The sequence below is a fragment of the Watersipora subatra genome, chromosome 7, assembly GCF_963576615.1.
Source record: "Watersipora subatra chromosome 7, tzWatSuba1.1, whole genome shotgun sequence".
NCBI lineage: Eukaryota > Metazoa > Bryozoa > Gymnolaemata > Cheilostomatida > Watersiporidae > Watersipora > Watersipora subatra.
Genome location: NC_088714.1, coordinates 50,158,769 through 50,177,627, shown reverse-complemented (window position 1 = coordinate 50,177,627; position 18,859 = coordinate 50,158,769). Strand labels below are relative to the sequence as shown.

Below are 18,859 nucleotides of genomic sequence, written 5' to 3'. Positions count from 1 at the left end.
AATCCTAGTGACACTGTTTATATAACAACAAATGTATGTTTGCATCTGTTATTACAATCTGCAGTTTGTTTGTAATTACCCTAGGACACTTATATTTCGCTAGTATTTAGTTTCGTGAGTAGCATACAGAGTAAAATTTCGCTGCAACTTAATTTCGCAGCTCTGATGAGTGCGAAAATATAGTGATGTGAAAATAAATGCAGTGGAACAAACATCATTAGATTCCTCAGGTCCAGGTCACTGGTACGAAATATTTTTCAATTTGGGGCTACAGTACTTTTCAGACTATAAAACGCACCTCTATATAAGCTGCATCTGCTTTATTTTCCAATAAACGATAATAAAACAATACATAAGCCGCACCTTTGAATAGGCCGCAGAACTAAGGACTATGCTTTTTAACGTGGCAGCAACTTTCCTGTATAAAACGGAACAGTGGAGAACGGCAGTTTCGTATTATCCGACGCTTTTTAACTTAGTGCCTAACGGGACAGTACCGTGAGGCATTGTTTCGTATTTTCTTTCTCCGCTAGAAGCCACTAATTGGAGTTTCCCGTTAGTGCGCCCTAGCGGTTAAAGAAAAAGCCACAGATTAGCCGCACCCTTATATAAGCCGCATAGCTCAAATCATCAGAAAAAAATAGCCGCTAATAGTCCGAAAAGTACGGTAGTTTTTATTTGTGAACCACAGGTAGAAATGTGTAGGCGATATCAATAATACAATTTGATCGCTTGCTGCCATTTGTTTCCTGGACTATCAATGACATCAAGGTCCCTGCCGTAGTGAGCTATGTGGTACATATATTAGAATTCAAGTATTTATAGCACGCGGTGGCCATGGCTCCAGGTTGTTATTGCTTTTGGCTGGTAATAAAATTCATCACCACAATAATTATTATTCAATTTTATGACTTTCCCTATTAGACTGTCATCCTCATCAGTTACAAATTCAATGACTAAACTAATATCATCATCTTCCTAATTTGTCTAGGCTTTTCCAAAAAAACTTATTATCTTAATTTGTTTTGCCATGCTGCTCAGTCGGTGTATTAGCTATAATGAGTTTAGCAAAAAATTACCCAATGAGCCAACTACACACGAAACTTGCCTGAATTTCTAATATGACGATTTTATTGTGAATATCAATGAACAAAGCCATTTAATTTCGCGTTTTCGCTCGTTCGTTATGATAGTTTAGTTTCGCTCATGAAATTTTCGTGGGAGTATGTTGCCGCGAAAATGCGAAAGTTAGATGCCGCGAATACATAAGTGTCCTAGGGTAGGGCCTAATGATATTGCCACTCCATATAATACTCTCATTATCTTGATGCATTCCTATGCAGTCTTTCTCATTTACTATGTTCACCAATGTATTAGAGCACATGTGTCAAACTAACGCCGGCGGGCCACATCCAGCTCACCATGTAATCAGATCTGGCCTCCAAGATCATTTTACATAATTGTTATTCGTGGCCCATTGATATGGAGCACTGACAGACATAATACTGCCCAGAACTACAAATCCCATAATGCAATGCGTCAGTTGTCTTGCTGAGTACTTTTTGCATCATCTTAAACTGAAGTTTGTTTCTGAGTGATATTCCTGTATGTCTTTATCCATATTTACATGTATGTTCCAAAAACATTTAGTTTTACTGCATTCAATAAACGCTTATCTTGTTCGGCCCCCTCCCCCCTTGGACCTAGATTGTGTTTTGAAATTTGGCCCCTTGTACAATTGAGACATCTCTGCATTAGACAATAAAAGCATTCTGCATTCTCTACTAAAAGTTGGATCATCGCCGGGGTTCAAATCTCTAAAGATACCACCGACCGCAGCTACATTAATTTTAAACTGACCACATTTACTAACGACATGATAGACCATGCCCTAAATGTAGACCATAATGCGGTGAAGATTAATGTGTTAGAAGCAATGGTAATAGTTACTACTGCTTTCTAGTCCCTGACACCAGCATACTAAGCCATAATCATATGTTTCAGTTTATGAACTTTATGTTACTACAACCTTCATTTCACTATCCCAATTCCTTCACAATTATACTACTTGATTACTAGATTTAAAACACGTCTGTTCAACTAACTCAATAGTTCCCAGTATTTATTTTTTAGCATGTAGCAAAAACACCCTTATATTTGTGGTTACGATTTCTAGTAAATAAGCAACAAAATCCACCTGACTGAGCATTTGTATTAGAATCACCTACTGAATTGATACAGTACAAATATATAAGAGAATGGAAAAGAAGGTAATGCGAATGAACGCAGAAAGAGAACTCAGAAGAAAGGTACTACATCACAGTTACTCAGAGTATCTAACTCACCAAAGAAGCAAAAACAAGGGGGGGGGGGCGCTGCAACCCCCAAGAGCTGCATAACACATTTACTAATAGCTAATCTCAAGCACAAATGATAATAAGAGAATGATTTCAGACAAGACTAAGACAACAACAACCAGACAAAAGACGCATATTAAATTTAATATGATACATACACTCAATTATGGATATACATAACTACATTATTCACAATTAATAATTGCAATAACTTCTTTTTTTGGTCAGATGCGGCTGTATGAACCTGCTATCCATAATACGTGTACCCAGTTTTATGTATTGTATTGCTATATGCATGTACCCATGTTGCCGTTATATGTAACATATAACCATACATGGGTACATGTATGGCTACATACATACATATTATCTATATATATATATATATGGTTACATATATATATATATGTTGTATATATATACATATATACAACACACATCATATATAATATGTATTATATACATACATTATATATGTATATATACATATAGTATATGCAATATATATAAAATATATACTACAACATACAGTTTTTGATATTTTTGATAAAGATTACAACAATGTGATACATGTAAATTTGTAGAAAATTTCTCATTTTCATAAGCAATTTCCAAGTTTTTCGCCCATCACTGTGAATTAGATTGAATAGTTTTTGGCTGAAGTTTTCAAGTCCTGAGGAAAGATTCAGGTCGACCTAATTCACAAACAAGTTCAGAGTTGTGGTCATTTTGCTGAGCAGGATAAGAAGTAATATATGAGTAGGTCAGGCTGCAAGTTAATCTATATTACATCACCGTTGGATTATGCCATACTGAATGATATGTAACCTCGATTGCTAGCTCCGGTAATCAGTCAATTTGAGATTGAGAAGTGGAGAACTTTTCAGAGAACTTTGAGTGTCAGGTAATCTTGGCTCACACAGAGCCTAAACCGGTGCAGTATTTCCTAAATAGAGTAGCCCAAAAATAAGACACCAGCCAAGAACCAAAAATTTAAAAATTCATAACTGCCGTTTAAAATCTTCCAAATTTGAATTCCATTCAAATCTAGATATCTATTTTGTGCCAAATCTTAAGCTCAAATTTTGAGAGAATATTTAAAATACAGGACATTACTCCAATCTAAAAAGGTTCCAACTGGCCTGTGCACTGTGACAGTTGTTTGAAAGAGATGACGGACACCACACACAGTCATACCGACTTTGCGATATGAACCTTTCAAATACTTCATGCTTTTCTCATGCTAGTAAGCATAATTATTGTTAAATAATAAGCTTATCACTGTTATCATTGTAATACTCCGTTTTAAAAAGACATATGCTCTTGCAATTCTACTTGAGCAAATATAAAGTCCTGTATTATTTATAAAATAGAGCTGTCACCGAATATGTTTGACAGTAGCTCTATACTCCATTTAGTCTAGTATTGCATCACCAACAACTCATGAAGCGCTGAAAGCTGGTTCATACAAAAGCACTGTATGTCTGGGTTGACCTCTCGGTTATTATTCGTCGACGGCGTACATCGCAAATCGATTGCACCGCCGAGGCAATGCAGATGCCGGGAAATATTGCAAACTTTGCCTATATTTCGCCGAGAACTTGCAACAGCCTATACAATGCGCACAACTTCAGCAATGGTGATTAGCTCTCGCGGAAAACTTGATTTACAGTTTCTTTCATGATAGTTGCTGCGGGACTAACATTTCATGCATGATGAGAATTTTATGCCATTGATGTAACAGCTTATATGGGTTTGTGAAAGGGATCACTGATGATCCTTGAAGTATATCGACATACTGCGATACTGGGTGAGCCAACTTTAACCAAACAACTAGTCATCCAAACTAAACATAGACAGTACCTAAAGTTCTCTGTCATTACCTAAAACACAGATAATTTAAAAAGGTGTTTCATACCATAGTCTTGTATTATTGGATACAAATACTATATTACATGAAAATGTGTTGTGAATTCAGTCACAGTGATAATTAAAATGTATTGTATTAAAATCAAATAACAGAAAAATAATATCATATAGCTATATAAATCTGCCTCATGGTATCTTCGGGAGTCGTCTCATCAGTGCAAGTGACTACTTCTTTCCTTTTTTCGCAAACTAAAAAGAAACAGTTGAGGGTTATTCCTTGAAACCTCTTCAGAACATGAAAGTTTAATAGCCAATCAACTCGTGAGACCACCTGAATAACAAATAAGAGACGGTGCAGCAGTCAATTTCAGCTGAGCCAAATATTGACATATTGATGGTAGAAAAGCATCTTCATAAACATCACAGCGTCTCAGCTCCAAGCTACTATGCAAAGGAAACACAGATGCTTGAAAGTGTCAACGAGTCTAATATTTGGCACTTATGTAGTGGAAACATATGCTTTTGATTGTATTGACATGTCAGACAGAATACTGGTGCTAGTCACTCCCTGAAGATCAGCGCCCAAAGGCAAATGGTCTGTAAAGCCTGGTTCCCATATACGTCGCAAAGCACCGGCGGTAATATCGCGCAGCAAAACACTTGCGGTGCTCAGCGCAGTTTAATGTTCACATAAAAGCCACATCGTTAATAATATCGTAAACATAATTGCGTAATCAAATAAAATGCTCGCTCGCTACGCCGTTCTTATAATGGTGACCTTTACCCGTACAGTGCATTTCGGGAAGGTTTTGCCTGCGGCCGTTTGCGAAATTTGAACAGCGCTAAAGCCTGGTTCCCATATACGTCGCAAAGCACCGGCGGTAATATCGCGCAGCAAAACACTTGCGGTGCTCAGCGCAGTTTAATGTTCACATAAAAGCCACATCGTTAATAATATCGTAAACATAATTGCGTAATCAAATAAAATGCTCGCTCGCTACGCCGTTCTTATAATGGTGACCTTTACCCGTACAGTGCATTTCGGGAAGGTTTTGCCTGCGGCCGTTTGCGAAATTTGAACAGCGCTAAACTATTGCGATGCCGCCGGCAACTACCGGCGATCCTCGGCGGTCCTCGGCGCATACGTTCCCATTTCATCGCTAATAGCCTGCGGTGTGTCGCCGGTGCTTTGCGACGTATATGGGAACCAGGCTTTAACTATTGCGATGCCGCCGGCAACTACCGGCGATCCTCGGCGGTCCTCGGCGCATACGTTCCCATTTCATCGCTAATAGCCTGCGGTGTGTCGCCGGTGCTTTGCGACGTATATGGGAACCAGGCTTTATAAAGAGAAACTGATAGATAAGCGTGACCAGCTATAAAGGTGTGCTTCGCCTGATAAGATTTGAGAGGACAGCATACTGTGCACTAGCTTATTGAAGTTTTCACTCATACATGCTGACGCATCAGATGCTGCATCAAAAGACCTGCTGACATTACACGACTAATATGCCAATAGGGGGCCAGCAAGCATTATGAGAATCCTTTAAAAAGTGAAGCAGATCTTTGCCTGTGACCATGAACTTAATGAGTTGTTATAACTTATGACCTTCCGGCTTGTTCAGAAATCTAAAACCGCTCGCTCAAACCAACCAAATCGTGAGGCTGGATGAGACTTTAAACAGGTAACCGGTGGTACTCTTGCGAGTTTGTATGTGCTTTGAGAATTATAACCAGCACAGCGAGTAACTGATTATCACGTATTACCAGGTTCAGCTACAGGTATACAAAGCGGATAACTTAAACAGCATTTTATGACTATTGCCACAAAAATGGACTTTTATATAGCGTGTGAAACAATATTTATATATTTTTAACGCCATTCATTAAATATAGACTTGCACAAAACATTTGCAGATTGTATCAGAAAGCATCGGCATTTTTCTATCAGGTTTGTTTGTTTATTTTCATTTATAATATAACTACAAAAATAATATGAAGAATGTTTCTTACAGTATACAAGAACAAGAAAAATAGAAAAAAATGTCACTCCAGGGAAGGTGATGATGAGGTCCCTGTGCGCAATAGCAAGGCTAATCAAGGCGCGGAACCTGAAAATGTGCGACTTTTTTGTTTGAGTCAATCTGACTGTCATGATGTTTCGAGATTAAAGTCGACAAAATTTGATTGCGGTTAAAATTCTTGGAAGAAAATACATGCCAAAATGAGTTGCAAAACTAATTGCTTTGCTGCCTGTCGCTCTCTTTATTAATATCGACTATTTCGTTGTGGTTCTATGGTTACGCGTCTCCAGTCTTTTTGCAACTATAGATCTCAAAATCGCCCTTTCGCTTGAACCTGAGTGTTTTAACTATGGTAAGTTTTGTTGATTTTAATCCATAGAATATAATATATAATAATATATATCAATAAAACAGACTATAACTTTAGATAAAACACTTGATTACTATTAGTTTCTTGCTTGGTAAAATTTGATAGTTTCATGCTCTTACCAAGCATGAAACTAATAATAATAATAAAGTGTTTTATCTAAAGTTATACGTAGTCTGTTTTATTGATTTTAAAGGAGGGAGTGGAAGAGTTTGCGACAAAGAGAGGGTAGAGACGTAAGAAGAGGGATCATTGCATCAGGCTCAGTATTTGCTCAAAAAGACAAGCCTGAAATCAACGGCTTACAGTATATCGTTATTGATTCTACTTTCCTTAAAAGTGTTTTGCATTAGCTATGCGTACTCTAGACCGGATATCAAAAAATATCCTCTTCAGAATGTGAGTAAGTGGTAAGCATTCGTTAAGTCTTATGGGTCCTTGTAAACTTGGAGTTGTCCTCTACATGTCCCTTTCTGCGATATGAAACGGTCACATTAATTACACCGTCGATGACTGGCGAGCAAAAAACATCCTAGAGTGGTGTGCAAAATAAACTGAACGCCTTTGTTGGAAAACTAAATTTCTCATTTACAACATTGTTACTTATCGTGAATTTAGTCAATAATCATAAATCATATATTGAATTAATCCTCGATTGTCCTGAATTCAAATATGTCAGCCAAATAGCTGCGAAATTATGTATGTTTTGAAAGATCATGTAGGCTAAATTCTGAACATTTAACTTTGTTATGGCTAAAAATAACATTCTGTGCATATATGCTTATACTAGCTACATCTGTGTTTGCTTAGTTCAAATCATATCTGCGCATCATAAAAGTAAAAAATGCTGTAAACGAAAGATTTTAGTTTTCCATCTAAAAGTTCCAGTTTATTTCGTGCACCACTGCAGCATATATTGAACTGGTTTGTTAGCAAGCATGTGTGTTTGGCTATTGTAGCCTAAGAACTTTAAATTAGTTATAAAAGTAAAAGGAGGGGGCGCTACTCCAATGCCCATGACCATGCAATCACTAATTCGCGGTCAACGAGACCTAACTCAATTATCCAAACACTAAGTATTCCAAAATGTAGAGCAGTACACGATCGGACTTCAAATATCCCACATTTACCACAGCTATATGATTGCTTCAAGTAAGGAATCTAAAAGCGACCTCGAAGAATGCCCTCAATGACACGGAAACCTGATGAGATGGTAAAAGCTTTCTCTCCAACTTGAAAATAAGCTAAATTATTATAGGTGATCGGCTTCTACCAGCTGACAATAATAACTAATAGATCAACTCATGTCTATGAAGTTAAATTTGTGTATCATGAAGACAATATTGACAAGTGCTCAAGTTCTACACCCGACTAAGTCTAACATGATTCTTACTACACCCACCCGCAGTTGTTGCTTGAGCTCTTCAATTTCATCTTGTTGTGAGGCTAAGTTGCCATTCATAGAGGCCAATGCTTCACTCATCGTCATCAGTTGGGCATCATAACTTTTCTTTGTTGTAAGGAGCTCATCCTGTAAAACGTAGAAAAGATTGAGAACATAACTCTTTTATAACTGGAAAGGATCGTTTTTGGCGCCACTTTTTTATGCCCATTTTTGAACTATTTCGGCTCCAAATTATTTCGGCTCCAAATTATTTCGACTCCAAATTATTTCGACTCCAAATTATTTCGACTCCAAATTATTTCGACTCCACATTATTTCGACTCCAAATTATTTCGACTCCAAATTATTTCGACTACAAATTATTTCGACTCCAAATTATTTCGACTCCAAAATATTTGGCACCCAACAGTGTGGCACCACTTATTATTACTACTGGCCAACTATAATTATTACTTATTGTCGAAATCACTTTTAGAAGTTTTGAGGTTGAACTTTAAATTTACGGATTTTCTACCCATCGCCAAATTTGAAGAAACGATACCAAGCAATTAAGCTAATTTGAATTCTACAGCTTTTGAGCGCCATCAACGAATTTGAAATATTGCATTGTAATTTGCATTATTGTCAAAATAAAGGTTTGCTTACTTGTCTAGTTCAATTAAATCCATACAGTTCAATAATAATATGAAATAATATTTATAACAAATATATTTATTTTTCATTGCATGTCAAAATGATTCTTTTTATTTCGGTGGGCTTATAAAAATAAGTCAAAACATCGATGCCAAAAAGCACTAGACCACTGTATGTAAAGACATGATCTTGATGATATTGTTTACCTTAACCTCTAAACCTGGCTTTGGATAAACATATGGACAGACAGACTCGGCTCATATTATAGTAAAGATATAATTTTGTTTTGCTTTACTTGAGAGAAAAATTTCTTTTTCATTTTCTAGTTGCGGCAAAAACCTTGCTGTCTGTGAAAATATTGATTTAAATTGGCATTGAAAGTGTGTGCTCCCTTCAACTTAGCATAAAATTACACACAGCATAAGACACCCTAAACCAAGGATTAAAAAACCCTAAACCAAGTGATAACAAATTTTTTTTTTGATACAAACTGATAATACTACAGTTACTGTAAATCCTTAAATTAATAAGTTTGGCTTTTTTGTTTTTGAACAGACAAAGGGGTGAGTTTGAAAGACCTTAGAACCGATTATTCACCTGTATTTTACATTTGGTACAACATAAAATTCCTATAATGTAAAAATTCTTGGAACAGACTATTTACATAGTAGGAGCGCCTACTGTAATGTGGAATACCTTCAAGACTTGTTAACTAATGCAATATAAACAGAAACTAAAACAGGAGGAAGACCTATCTGTCCACACAGCAAAGCTTACATAATGGAAGTGTGAGGTGAGCCATTTAAAATTACGTACAATAATAACCTCATCACTCTTAGATGTATGCTAAAACTAATTACAGATCTGTTCCCCCTGATCGGTCCTTATTGTGATGGAACATTGAAATGCTGACAACCAGCCATTTTAATGGCCCACCATGCAATACTTGACAATATAGGATTAAAATAAAACATGGAGCGGTTTTTATATTTTAAAATGTTTAATACAGCTGAAAATGTGAGCTGTTTTTGTGTTATTTAAATAAATTTGATAAAAATAAACAAACTGCAACTAATATCATACTCTACGGCCTTTTGAGCTGTTGCTAAACCGATATAATGCAAGTTGTATTGATAGAATTGATTTAATTGAATTCCTTTGCAATATATACCTAGAGAATTAGGTGTTGCTACAATGTACTTTAAATGAAATGAGCGATATTTGTTTTGGCAAGGAATATTAAATGAGGGGATGACAATTCATGACCCAAAGCGGAAGCTTTTAGTATAGTATACAATAGCTAGAAGAGTGTATTGAAATAACAAAACTGTATGTCTGACCTTTATCACTACTCAAAGTGTAAGCATGTCAAACAATTATTCGTTGTATCATGAGAAACTTCTCTGTTGTCTGCCCTACAACCGCCTGCCACCTTGACGAAACAAAAGATGCAAGTGATTCCCTGGTGAGACCATTGCTTCAAGAGCCTTTTATCACAACTATACTATTGAATGAAATCTGCTAGCTTTGCCTAGTGAAAATGTATCGATGCAATATCACAACATATTGATAAAAAATAAACGACTGCATCAAACTCTCGTGGAATTTAGGTCTGACAAGCTGAACTATGTGAGTTCCAGTTACGTATGAGACAATCTTTTCTACCGATCTCTAACTGGGGCTTCAGACAGACAAGCATTTATTATTTTGGATATGGCAACTACTAGCTATGTTATACTTATAACGTTTATACAGCTATTATTATGCCCCATCAGAATAGCCATTAACATTATATCACTAAAGGTTCTCTTTCTATTATCGATAATTTATATTAGACGGCATGAATACCGCTAAGTACCTGTCACAGGCTGTCAACCTCTTACGCCCACCAGCTATAACCACTGATTATGCAACTGGTGGCTAACAATCGTGGTTATTGATATGTGATGCAAATGCACAAATTCTACCAGTTAGTATTTGTGCATAGACATAAACTCTAGTACCTATAGAGTTGAAATATGCAGGCATATTCTACCTGTATAAATACTTAAATGTTGACAAATTGACAAAATGTTCCTTCCCATAAATTGTTGCGCTAAAACATTAGCGTGTGTTTCCACGCCTTAAACACAAACAAATGCTGCTAATTTTGCTTGTTCTTACCATATACAAATAGTAGTGCGCAAAATTATGGTAATCCCATAAACAGTACAACATGTTATGGTTCATTTAAGGCTGCCATGCTGAAAATTACCAGAATTAAGCAACTCTATCTTATTTTATCAGAATTTGTGAACAGTTCAAATATGCAATTGAAACTTAAAATGTTTCAACTCTGTTGTTTTCTAACAAAAAACCTAATACATGTCTCATGTTGCAAAAATTTAAATTTTAAATTTATTTTGCTGTAGTTTGAACCAAACATTTACATATAGCCAGCTCTTTGCTCTTTGCTCTGCATTGCTGCTGAATTCCTCAGATGTTTTTCGAGATATGCAATGATTAACAAGTTTACTCTGCGTTTTGCAACGAGAGCTCAGCTTAACTTTTAATTATCTGTATGCTAAGAACTAAAAAACTTTATATTTCATTAAATGAAGAGAGTACACACTAAGTTTTAAAATGATGTATAGTTTTATAAACTTCGAGCTGAGATGTTATATGAAGATCTTATAATCAACAACTACATGTAACATAAGGGTACAAAGGTTTTGGACATAACCGCACGAAAAAATTAGGCTTGTCATGGTAACCATAGCGTATTGCTCACTTAGCTAATGAACAGTAGGCTGTACTTAGCTACGATGACATTACATACGCTGTGCACGCATACCTACCAATCGTAAGTTTTTTCAATGAGGAAATAGTTCCTTCTGAGGATAAAAGCATGGTTTCTAACCATTTTTACCAAGTTTGTGCACTTTGCTCATGTTAAACTTCCTTAAAAATTGGTTCTATTTTTCAAGTTTGCAGTTACATAATCATGAATCTATTCTCTAAGCTGACTATTATGCTGAACCCACTCTATTTCTCATCAAGAGACCTTTCCTTGCATCTTTCTCAGATGGTTAATGTTTGGCACCTCCTGTGAAGGGGATACCTGCCGGTTTGCGAATTTTGTTTTCCCAAAAAGGTTTACATATGGCAGTAAAATTTTGATTCCTGATTGGTTTTAGTAATTGAGTTTTAGTAGCCAAAACCTACATCATTACATTAAAAATTAATAGTTATAATTAGAGAGGAACACAAAGTTCCAAATGACTTAGTAAAATTATGTTATCATTCAAAAGGTGCTGTTAAAATGTAAGAGGGCGCTCACTTAAAACTCATTGATTTAAACCATTTTTAATCAAATTTTGAAATTTTGTGTTAGGTTGTTTTGTTTAGGTTTTGGTTACTAAAACTCAATTACTAAAACCAATCAAAAGCCAAGATTTTACTGCCATATGTAAACCAAAAGAATTTCGCTGCCGGGTGAAAAGGGCTAGAAAAAACCATAATTTTGCACATCTCATATTTCTTATGCAAACAAAACACTTGTGAACTAGGTCGCTAACAACAACCACTTATTAGCCATGTATCCTATAATTAAAGTGTCAGTAGCCTTAGTCCTGAAGTGGAGCGCAATGAGCCGAAGTGACTCTTGTCTATAAGAAGAGACTTGGCTAACCACACACCTCTTAGAACACTGCTATGATACATCAACACTGAATTATGATTTATCACAAAGCAAGAGCCCAAGGGTTGAACCATCCTCATTGGAAATATATTACACTGTTAACTATTTGTAACAACTTCTGCAAGACTGGGTAAAAGAACCAAGAATCAACAATACATTTTATTGCTTATCTCATTTCTTATATATTAAACAGTTATTTATTTGTCATTCCTGTTACTGTAACCTTCAAATCACTAACTTGACTCCACAATACAGTCAACAATCCTGTAACATAAATTCCAAATAACGTAAAAAAAATTCAAGTGAAGTTTTTGCTTCCTACTACATAAAATATTTCATATAATGTAAAGTGTAAAGTCGGGCGAGCTCTCAAATTCGATTAGAACGCTACTCGATCTCACCGCACTTGCGAGAGAAAAATATTTACGTGCCTATTATAGCATTATATCTATTTTATAAACAACTTCCATGACATTTTAGTTCGTCGTGACAGATCATCAAATGTGACGACAAAATAGAAAATAGATAACTGCTCAATTGTTCATAAATACTTAAAGGTGATCGATTGGTGCAGGTGTTGCAGCGTTGGTCTACCAATCTGAATGCCATGAGTTGGGAGTATCATAGAAAGTTATCTTTGATCCTAACCTTGACCCCCCAGGCACAGATAGAGGAAGAACAAATAGAATCACTTTTATAGTAAAAAGTTTTTACTGTAACACCGGCACCATTCGATCTCTCAGACATTCCAGAATAATGGTATGTACAGTTATTACACCTGATGACCTGGCGAACTAGACTAGCATAGTACCAGTTCTTATAATCTTTGTTATAATGAGTGAGAAACATCACAAAGTGTTACATATACAATCATTTTTTATTTATAGATTGTGCATAGAGGTTGCCTCAGCGACTTAACGCGAGAGAATGAGCAGGAAATCAACTGCTTTTGAAAGCCTAGGAACCATACCTGCAAATGGCTTATGGTTGAGTTTGCCTGCGTCAACTCATCCTGGGATTTGAGCTTAGCCTTATTATATATTTGGAGTCGTCTGCCCAAAGCTCTGCACTCGGCGTGGCACGCAACTGCTTTGCTATCAGCTAGCTGTAATTGATTAGTCAACTCTTCTATTCTCTTGCTGAGATGGGACTTCAACAGCGACTCCCGTGTAGCCTCATCGGTATCTGAAGCTATGGGAGTTTGGTGGAGAGTGCCCAGCTACAAGAATATGAAGCTGCCTTATGTCATTGCAAACAATATTCTAAAGATACAGAAGAGGCAAAAAGGTTTCAAAAGCGCTAATGTTTAAAATTTGCTGTGTTTGATGGGACGTTATAACAGGTGACATAAGCAAATAGCAGCGATGTATCAAAAAATTTGATTAGACAAATGCGGTGAGATAAAGTCAAATCGATGATTCTAGCATCGATTAAAAAGAATTGCTGTTAGGCCAGTCCGTTACAATATATCAAGGTAGTCATATCTACTTCAAAGCTTTACCTTTATTTAAAACTAAGCTGATTGAATATTCACCTCAAGTATGATCAAAGACTTCCGATTTTAAATTAACTGACCTTATTTAGATTACATTTTTGGCAGCAAAGGTAGCAACATGTAAGGCAATTCCTGGGGCTCTCTGAAGAGCAAATCTACCATTGAAAACTTAGCAAACCGCGTCTGATATAAGGGATAGAATGCTATACATTAAAATTAGCACCATAAAAAGCAAACGATGAATAAACACGCAGCCTGACAAGTAGAAAATGTATTTGCATCATGAACAGTAGAACTATGGTTATTTATGGTACTGTATAATCCCAGTAGAACTATGGTTATTTATGGTACTGTATAATCTCAGTAGAACTGTGGTTATTTATGGTACTGTATAATCCAAGCAGAACTAGTCATTCTTGATACTGTATAATCCCAGTGGAACTATGAGTATTTATGGTACTGTATAATCCAAGCAGAACTATAGTCATTCATGGTACTGTATAATCCCAGTGGAACTATGATTATTTATAGTACTGTATAATCCCAGTAGAACTATGGTTTTTATGGTACTGTATAATTTCAGTAGAACTATGACTATTTATGATACTGTATAATCCCAATAAAACTATGGTTATTTATGGTACTGTATAATTTCATAAGAACTATGGTTATTTATGGTACTGTATAATCTCAGTAGAACTATGGCTATTTATGATACTGTATAATCCCAATAAAACTATGGTTATTTATGGTACTGTATAATCCCATAAGAACTATGGTTATTTATGGTACTGCATAATCCCAGTAGAACTATGGTTATTTATGGTACTGTATAATCCCTTGATACTTCGTGATTCATCTCCCGCGGCTTCAGGACCTCACGGAGTAAAAAATATTAACTGAAAAATTATGAAAAAATTATTAAAATAAAATATAAAAAAAACAATATATATAATATACATAAATCTCTCTAAAACTTTGGCCCAGTGAGATTCCTTAGCAAGCATCAATGGGCTAGACGACATCGCAGTTTGTTATTTATTGTAACATTGAGTTTTGTGAAGTTTAAAAGTACAAATTGCTTGTGACGCCCCTTTATTATGTTTCTTAAATGCCCTCGACTCTCAAAATTGTCCATTGAACCTCCATGAAAAAGAAAAATGTGTACAATTTATAAAAACAAGTGACTTTATTAGATATGAGATTATTAGTTTCAATTTTATGGGTTTTCGCTTATCATGCAGCACATGTCCAGATTAAACGCAAAAAGGGAGGAGTTACTGTAGCCTGATTGACAGAGATTGCAGTAATTTAGACATGGTTGTCACTAGTCGCAATCCATTTTTCAATAATAAACTATCTTTATACGATTCCCAAAAACGACTGTGACTGATTCAGTGTGACAAGCTTGCCGAAATGCCAGCATACCAAAGTAGTGACTTGATACATCGTTAACCGAAATGCCTACAATTATGTCATTAAGGAAGAACATAGTGGGAACAGACCTCGCCATGCTTTATGGAACTGGTAGGTAGTGGAAGGGTGTGGCCTGAACCCTCACCAGCTTGTTGAGCTGAGGCATCTGGTGACACCTGAAATATGTAGTATACTTTTAATTCTTAAACCGCCGTGAAATATAATGTACAAATGTACAATGAAAAACATCACGCTATGTGTAATAAACTTTGAAATATCAAATGTAATATAATATAATATATTTGGAAATACAAAACAGTACGAATAATTTTTTGAAATATTTTAAAATATAACAAACTTTAAAATATATAACATACGATGAAATATAAAGTATATAAAACTTGAAATGCCATGGAACAACATGTACATTCACATGAAACTTTATGGAGAATGCAAAATTCTACAGAACCTAAGATAAAGCAAAATATAAAACCTTATGAATAAAATATGCTTTGAAATATAAATTTACATTTCATAAACTATAAATTGAAGAGAATTTAGTATGTAATGTAATATACAGTGAAACATGGATAACTCGCCCTCGGATATATCGAACACATGGTTAATTCGAATGGATTTGCCTGGTCTGTTCCCACGCAATGATAAATGGCTCTATATAACTCGAACTCAACACTGTTAATTCGAACTTTTTTTTGCCCAACGGCTACTGAAATGGTTGCTATCGCTTTAGAAAATCACTTTATTTCAAGCCAAAGAGGTAAACCTAAACTTTTCTTAATTCATAAGCGCCGTTATTACCACCATCGGCAAAATATTTTTGTCAACGACTTTTCTAAAGGTTTGGTGAAATTTGATTTATACCAAACATCCGCGTAGCGATCGCCTTTCGGAAGCGAGGTAAAGTGAGGTAATCTTTGCATAAACTTCAAGAAAAATCGGCAAAATTGATCATGGGTAAAACGCTCAAAAGAAAAAGATGTCTTTTCTTTTGAGCATTTCAACAACGATCAAGTTTTGCCAATGTCAATCTAAAAAACGTCCTGGCAATAACATCACCTCAAACAACAAACCAATCTCAAGTGATAGAAAAATCTCTATACGTTTTGATAAAAACATTTTAAACTTTACATTAGAAGCATTTAATTTGAAACAAGCCATTTGTGCTTTTGATTTATATTATAGATTGTATATGTACATGTATCTACTAATAAATAAGTAAATACATGGACTTGTGACAGTGCTCTGATAACTTGAACGCTCTGATAATTCGAACACTTTTGCTCGGTCCCTTGAAGTTTGAGTTATCCGAGTTTCACTGTACTTTAAAAGGGTATCTTAACAGCTTGTTACACGATACGTTCCAGAAAACCTTCATCATTATGGTTAGCGTGGCCAATAACAAGTGAACCCAAAAGCAAGCGTCTCAATCCCAAGTTGACCAAAAGGTCAGTGTCTCAATCTGAATTTGACCCAAATGTCAGTGTCTCAATCTGAAGTTGACCCAGGTCACTTTTGTCCTTTTCACAAGACTTCACATATACATCTCCCGAGTCTCTATACAGTATTACCTTGACATACAAGCTTAATCAGTTCTCGGGCGATTTCTTATGTTAAATAATTTGCATAGCAAATCAATTTTTCCACCATGAAAAAAGAACATGTAAGTTAATCTGTTACTAACCTCTGAATAAAACACCTAAAACATGATGTTACAAAGGCAAAATGTGTTTTAATTGGTCTAGTTCACCTTAGATTACTATAGACAGTCAAACAGACTTGCAATAAATTTTGACTTTATGTAGCACTGAACTAAATTCTAATTTTGCTTTCAGTTTCATCTTTTTACTTTTCTTCCAGCTTACCTTTTTCGCCTGAATTTTCACCTTCACCTTTAGCTGGTCTTTATAGACCCTTATTGATCTGATGAAAAAGACCAAGCGACGCTGTTCTCTTAAGCAGCCTTTTGCATGCTGGGCCATCTCGTAGCCGCATTGAAAACCGTTTCGTATGCTCATATCTCAAATTTGTCTCGCATGTCATAGCAAAAACTTGCTCAAAATTTCCCTCGTATCTCACATTTCTCGTATGTTGGGACACTCGTATGTCAAGGTACTACTGTAATAGCTTATAACTAAAAAGTAATGCAGGTTTCCAAGGTTCATTGTCTTGGGAAACACAGATGAGTTTTCAAATTAATCAAAATTTAAAAAATGATTGTTTCTAAACTTTGCTATGAACCAATTTCTGGTTTTACAAAAATGAAAGGTCAAGGATATTCGTGTAACTGCCTGACTAATGAACCAGCATTCATAAAGTCGGACTACTAAGTATATCTCAATGGCCAAAAGGCAAACGTCTGCCATAATAAGCTGTCATCGGTGAATAACATAACGTCTGACAGGGGAGTTGATAACAAAACGAATAGTTGACAAACTAAGAGTTCACCTTTTGTTGCTTTTCATATTTAATTTTAAAAAGTTGTGCTTCTAGCATCCATTTTTCTTTCTCCTCCTCAAGCCTGCTGACCTTCTTGTTAAGTTTCGTAACTTGTTCGTGGAGGCTTTCCCTGCTCTCAGTTGAACTGAATAACGTTTTCATGTTCTCTAATGCCACCTCGTATGGTATTGATGGGGCCACAGGCTACAGGATCAAAGACAATTGTGGTTACAAACTATTTCAGCAGAAGAAGATACATTAGATAAGATTAGAAGATAATTAGGTAAGAAAAATTACCACATACCACTCACTTGACATACCACAAACTCAAGCCACCCGCTCACAACCCAGACCACCCATCCACCACACCACACATCCACCCGCCCAACCCACACCACACACCCACAAACGCATGCCAAAGGACAATTTTGGCATTGTAACTTACCATAGCTTAGGATGAAATGAAAAGACAACTCTAACTCTTTTAAACTCATTCAAACACAGGGGCTAAAGTGTAGGTATTAAACCTTACACAAGGTCTTGTAATCTATCTACATATTGTAAAACCAAGCAAATTCAGCCCTACCCTTTGTATGGCTTTTAAGTAAAGTGATGACTGGAGCTGTAACTGAGTGACTATTGGGTCACTCCTGTTCGTCACGCCTTGTGGCATTCCAGCCAAACTTGTTGAGATATTCGTATAAATCTCCGTCATGAAAATAGATAACTGTAAGAATAAAAGAAAACATACTAACACATAAGTCTATGCGTCTAGAGTAGGCGTGTCTACATGTCTAGACTAAAACAACTAACTATTCAAAGTTGACAAAGAGAAAGGTCCGAAATCGACACAACCGCCTGTCTAGAGTTGACACAACTTCCTGTCTAGAGTTGACGCAGCTACCTGTCTAAAGTTGACACAACGACCTGTCTAAAGTTGACACAACGACCTGTCTAGAGTTGACACAGCTACCTGTCTAGAGTTGACGCAACTACCTGTCTAGAGTTGATACAGCTACCTGTATAGAGTTGACACAGTCACTCATCAGGAATGGGCACAGTCACTAGTTTAAAAATGACATAACTAAAAATCGAGCCAGTTAGGTGTATACAGTTGATACAACCACAGTTCTAGACGCGATGCAGCTACCTGTTAA

The 18,859-nt window shown here is 36.0% G+C and overlaps 1 protein-coding gene across 1 annotated transcript in view; it reads right to left on the bottom strand.

Moving 5' to 3' along the window:
• Positions 1–4,255: 4,255 nt before the first annotated feature.
• Positions 4,256–18,859, bottom strand: part of LOC137399687 (protein phosphatase 1 regulatory subunit 21-like) — a 39,370-nt gene continuing 24,766 nt past the window's right edge. Inside the window, exons 13-18 of the mRNA XM_068085880.1 lie at positions 18,289–18,429; positions 17,712–17,906; positions 15,335–15,421; positions 13,305–13,553; positions 8,020–8,148; positions 4,256–4,475 (exon numbers count right to left, since the gene is read on the bottom strand). Coding sequence (XP_067941981.1) covers positions 4,452–4,475; positions 8,020–8,148; positions 13,305–13,553; positions 15,335–15,421; positions 17,712–17,906; positions 18,289–18,429 — 825 coding nt within the window. The 3' untranslated portion in view covers positions 4,256–4,451. The remainder of the gene's footprint in view (positions 4,476–8,019; positions 8,149–13,304; positions 13,554–15,334; positions 15,422–17,711; positions 17,907–18,288; positions 18,430–18,859) is intronic.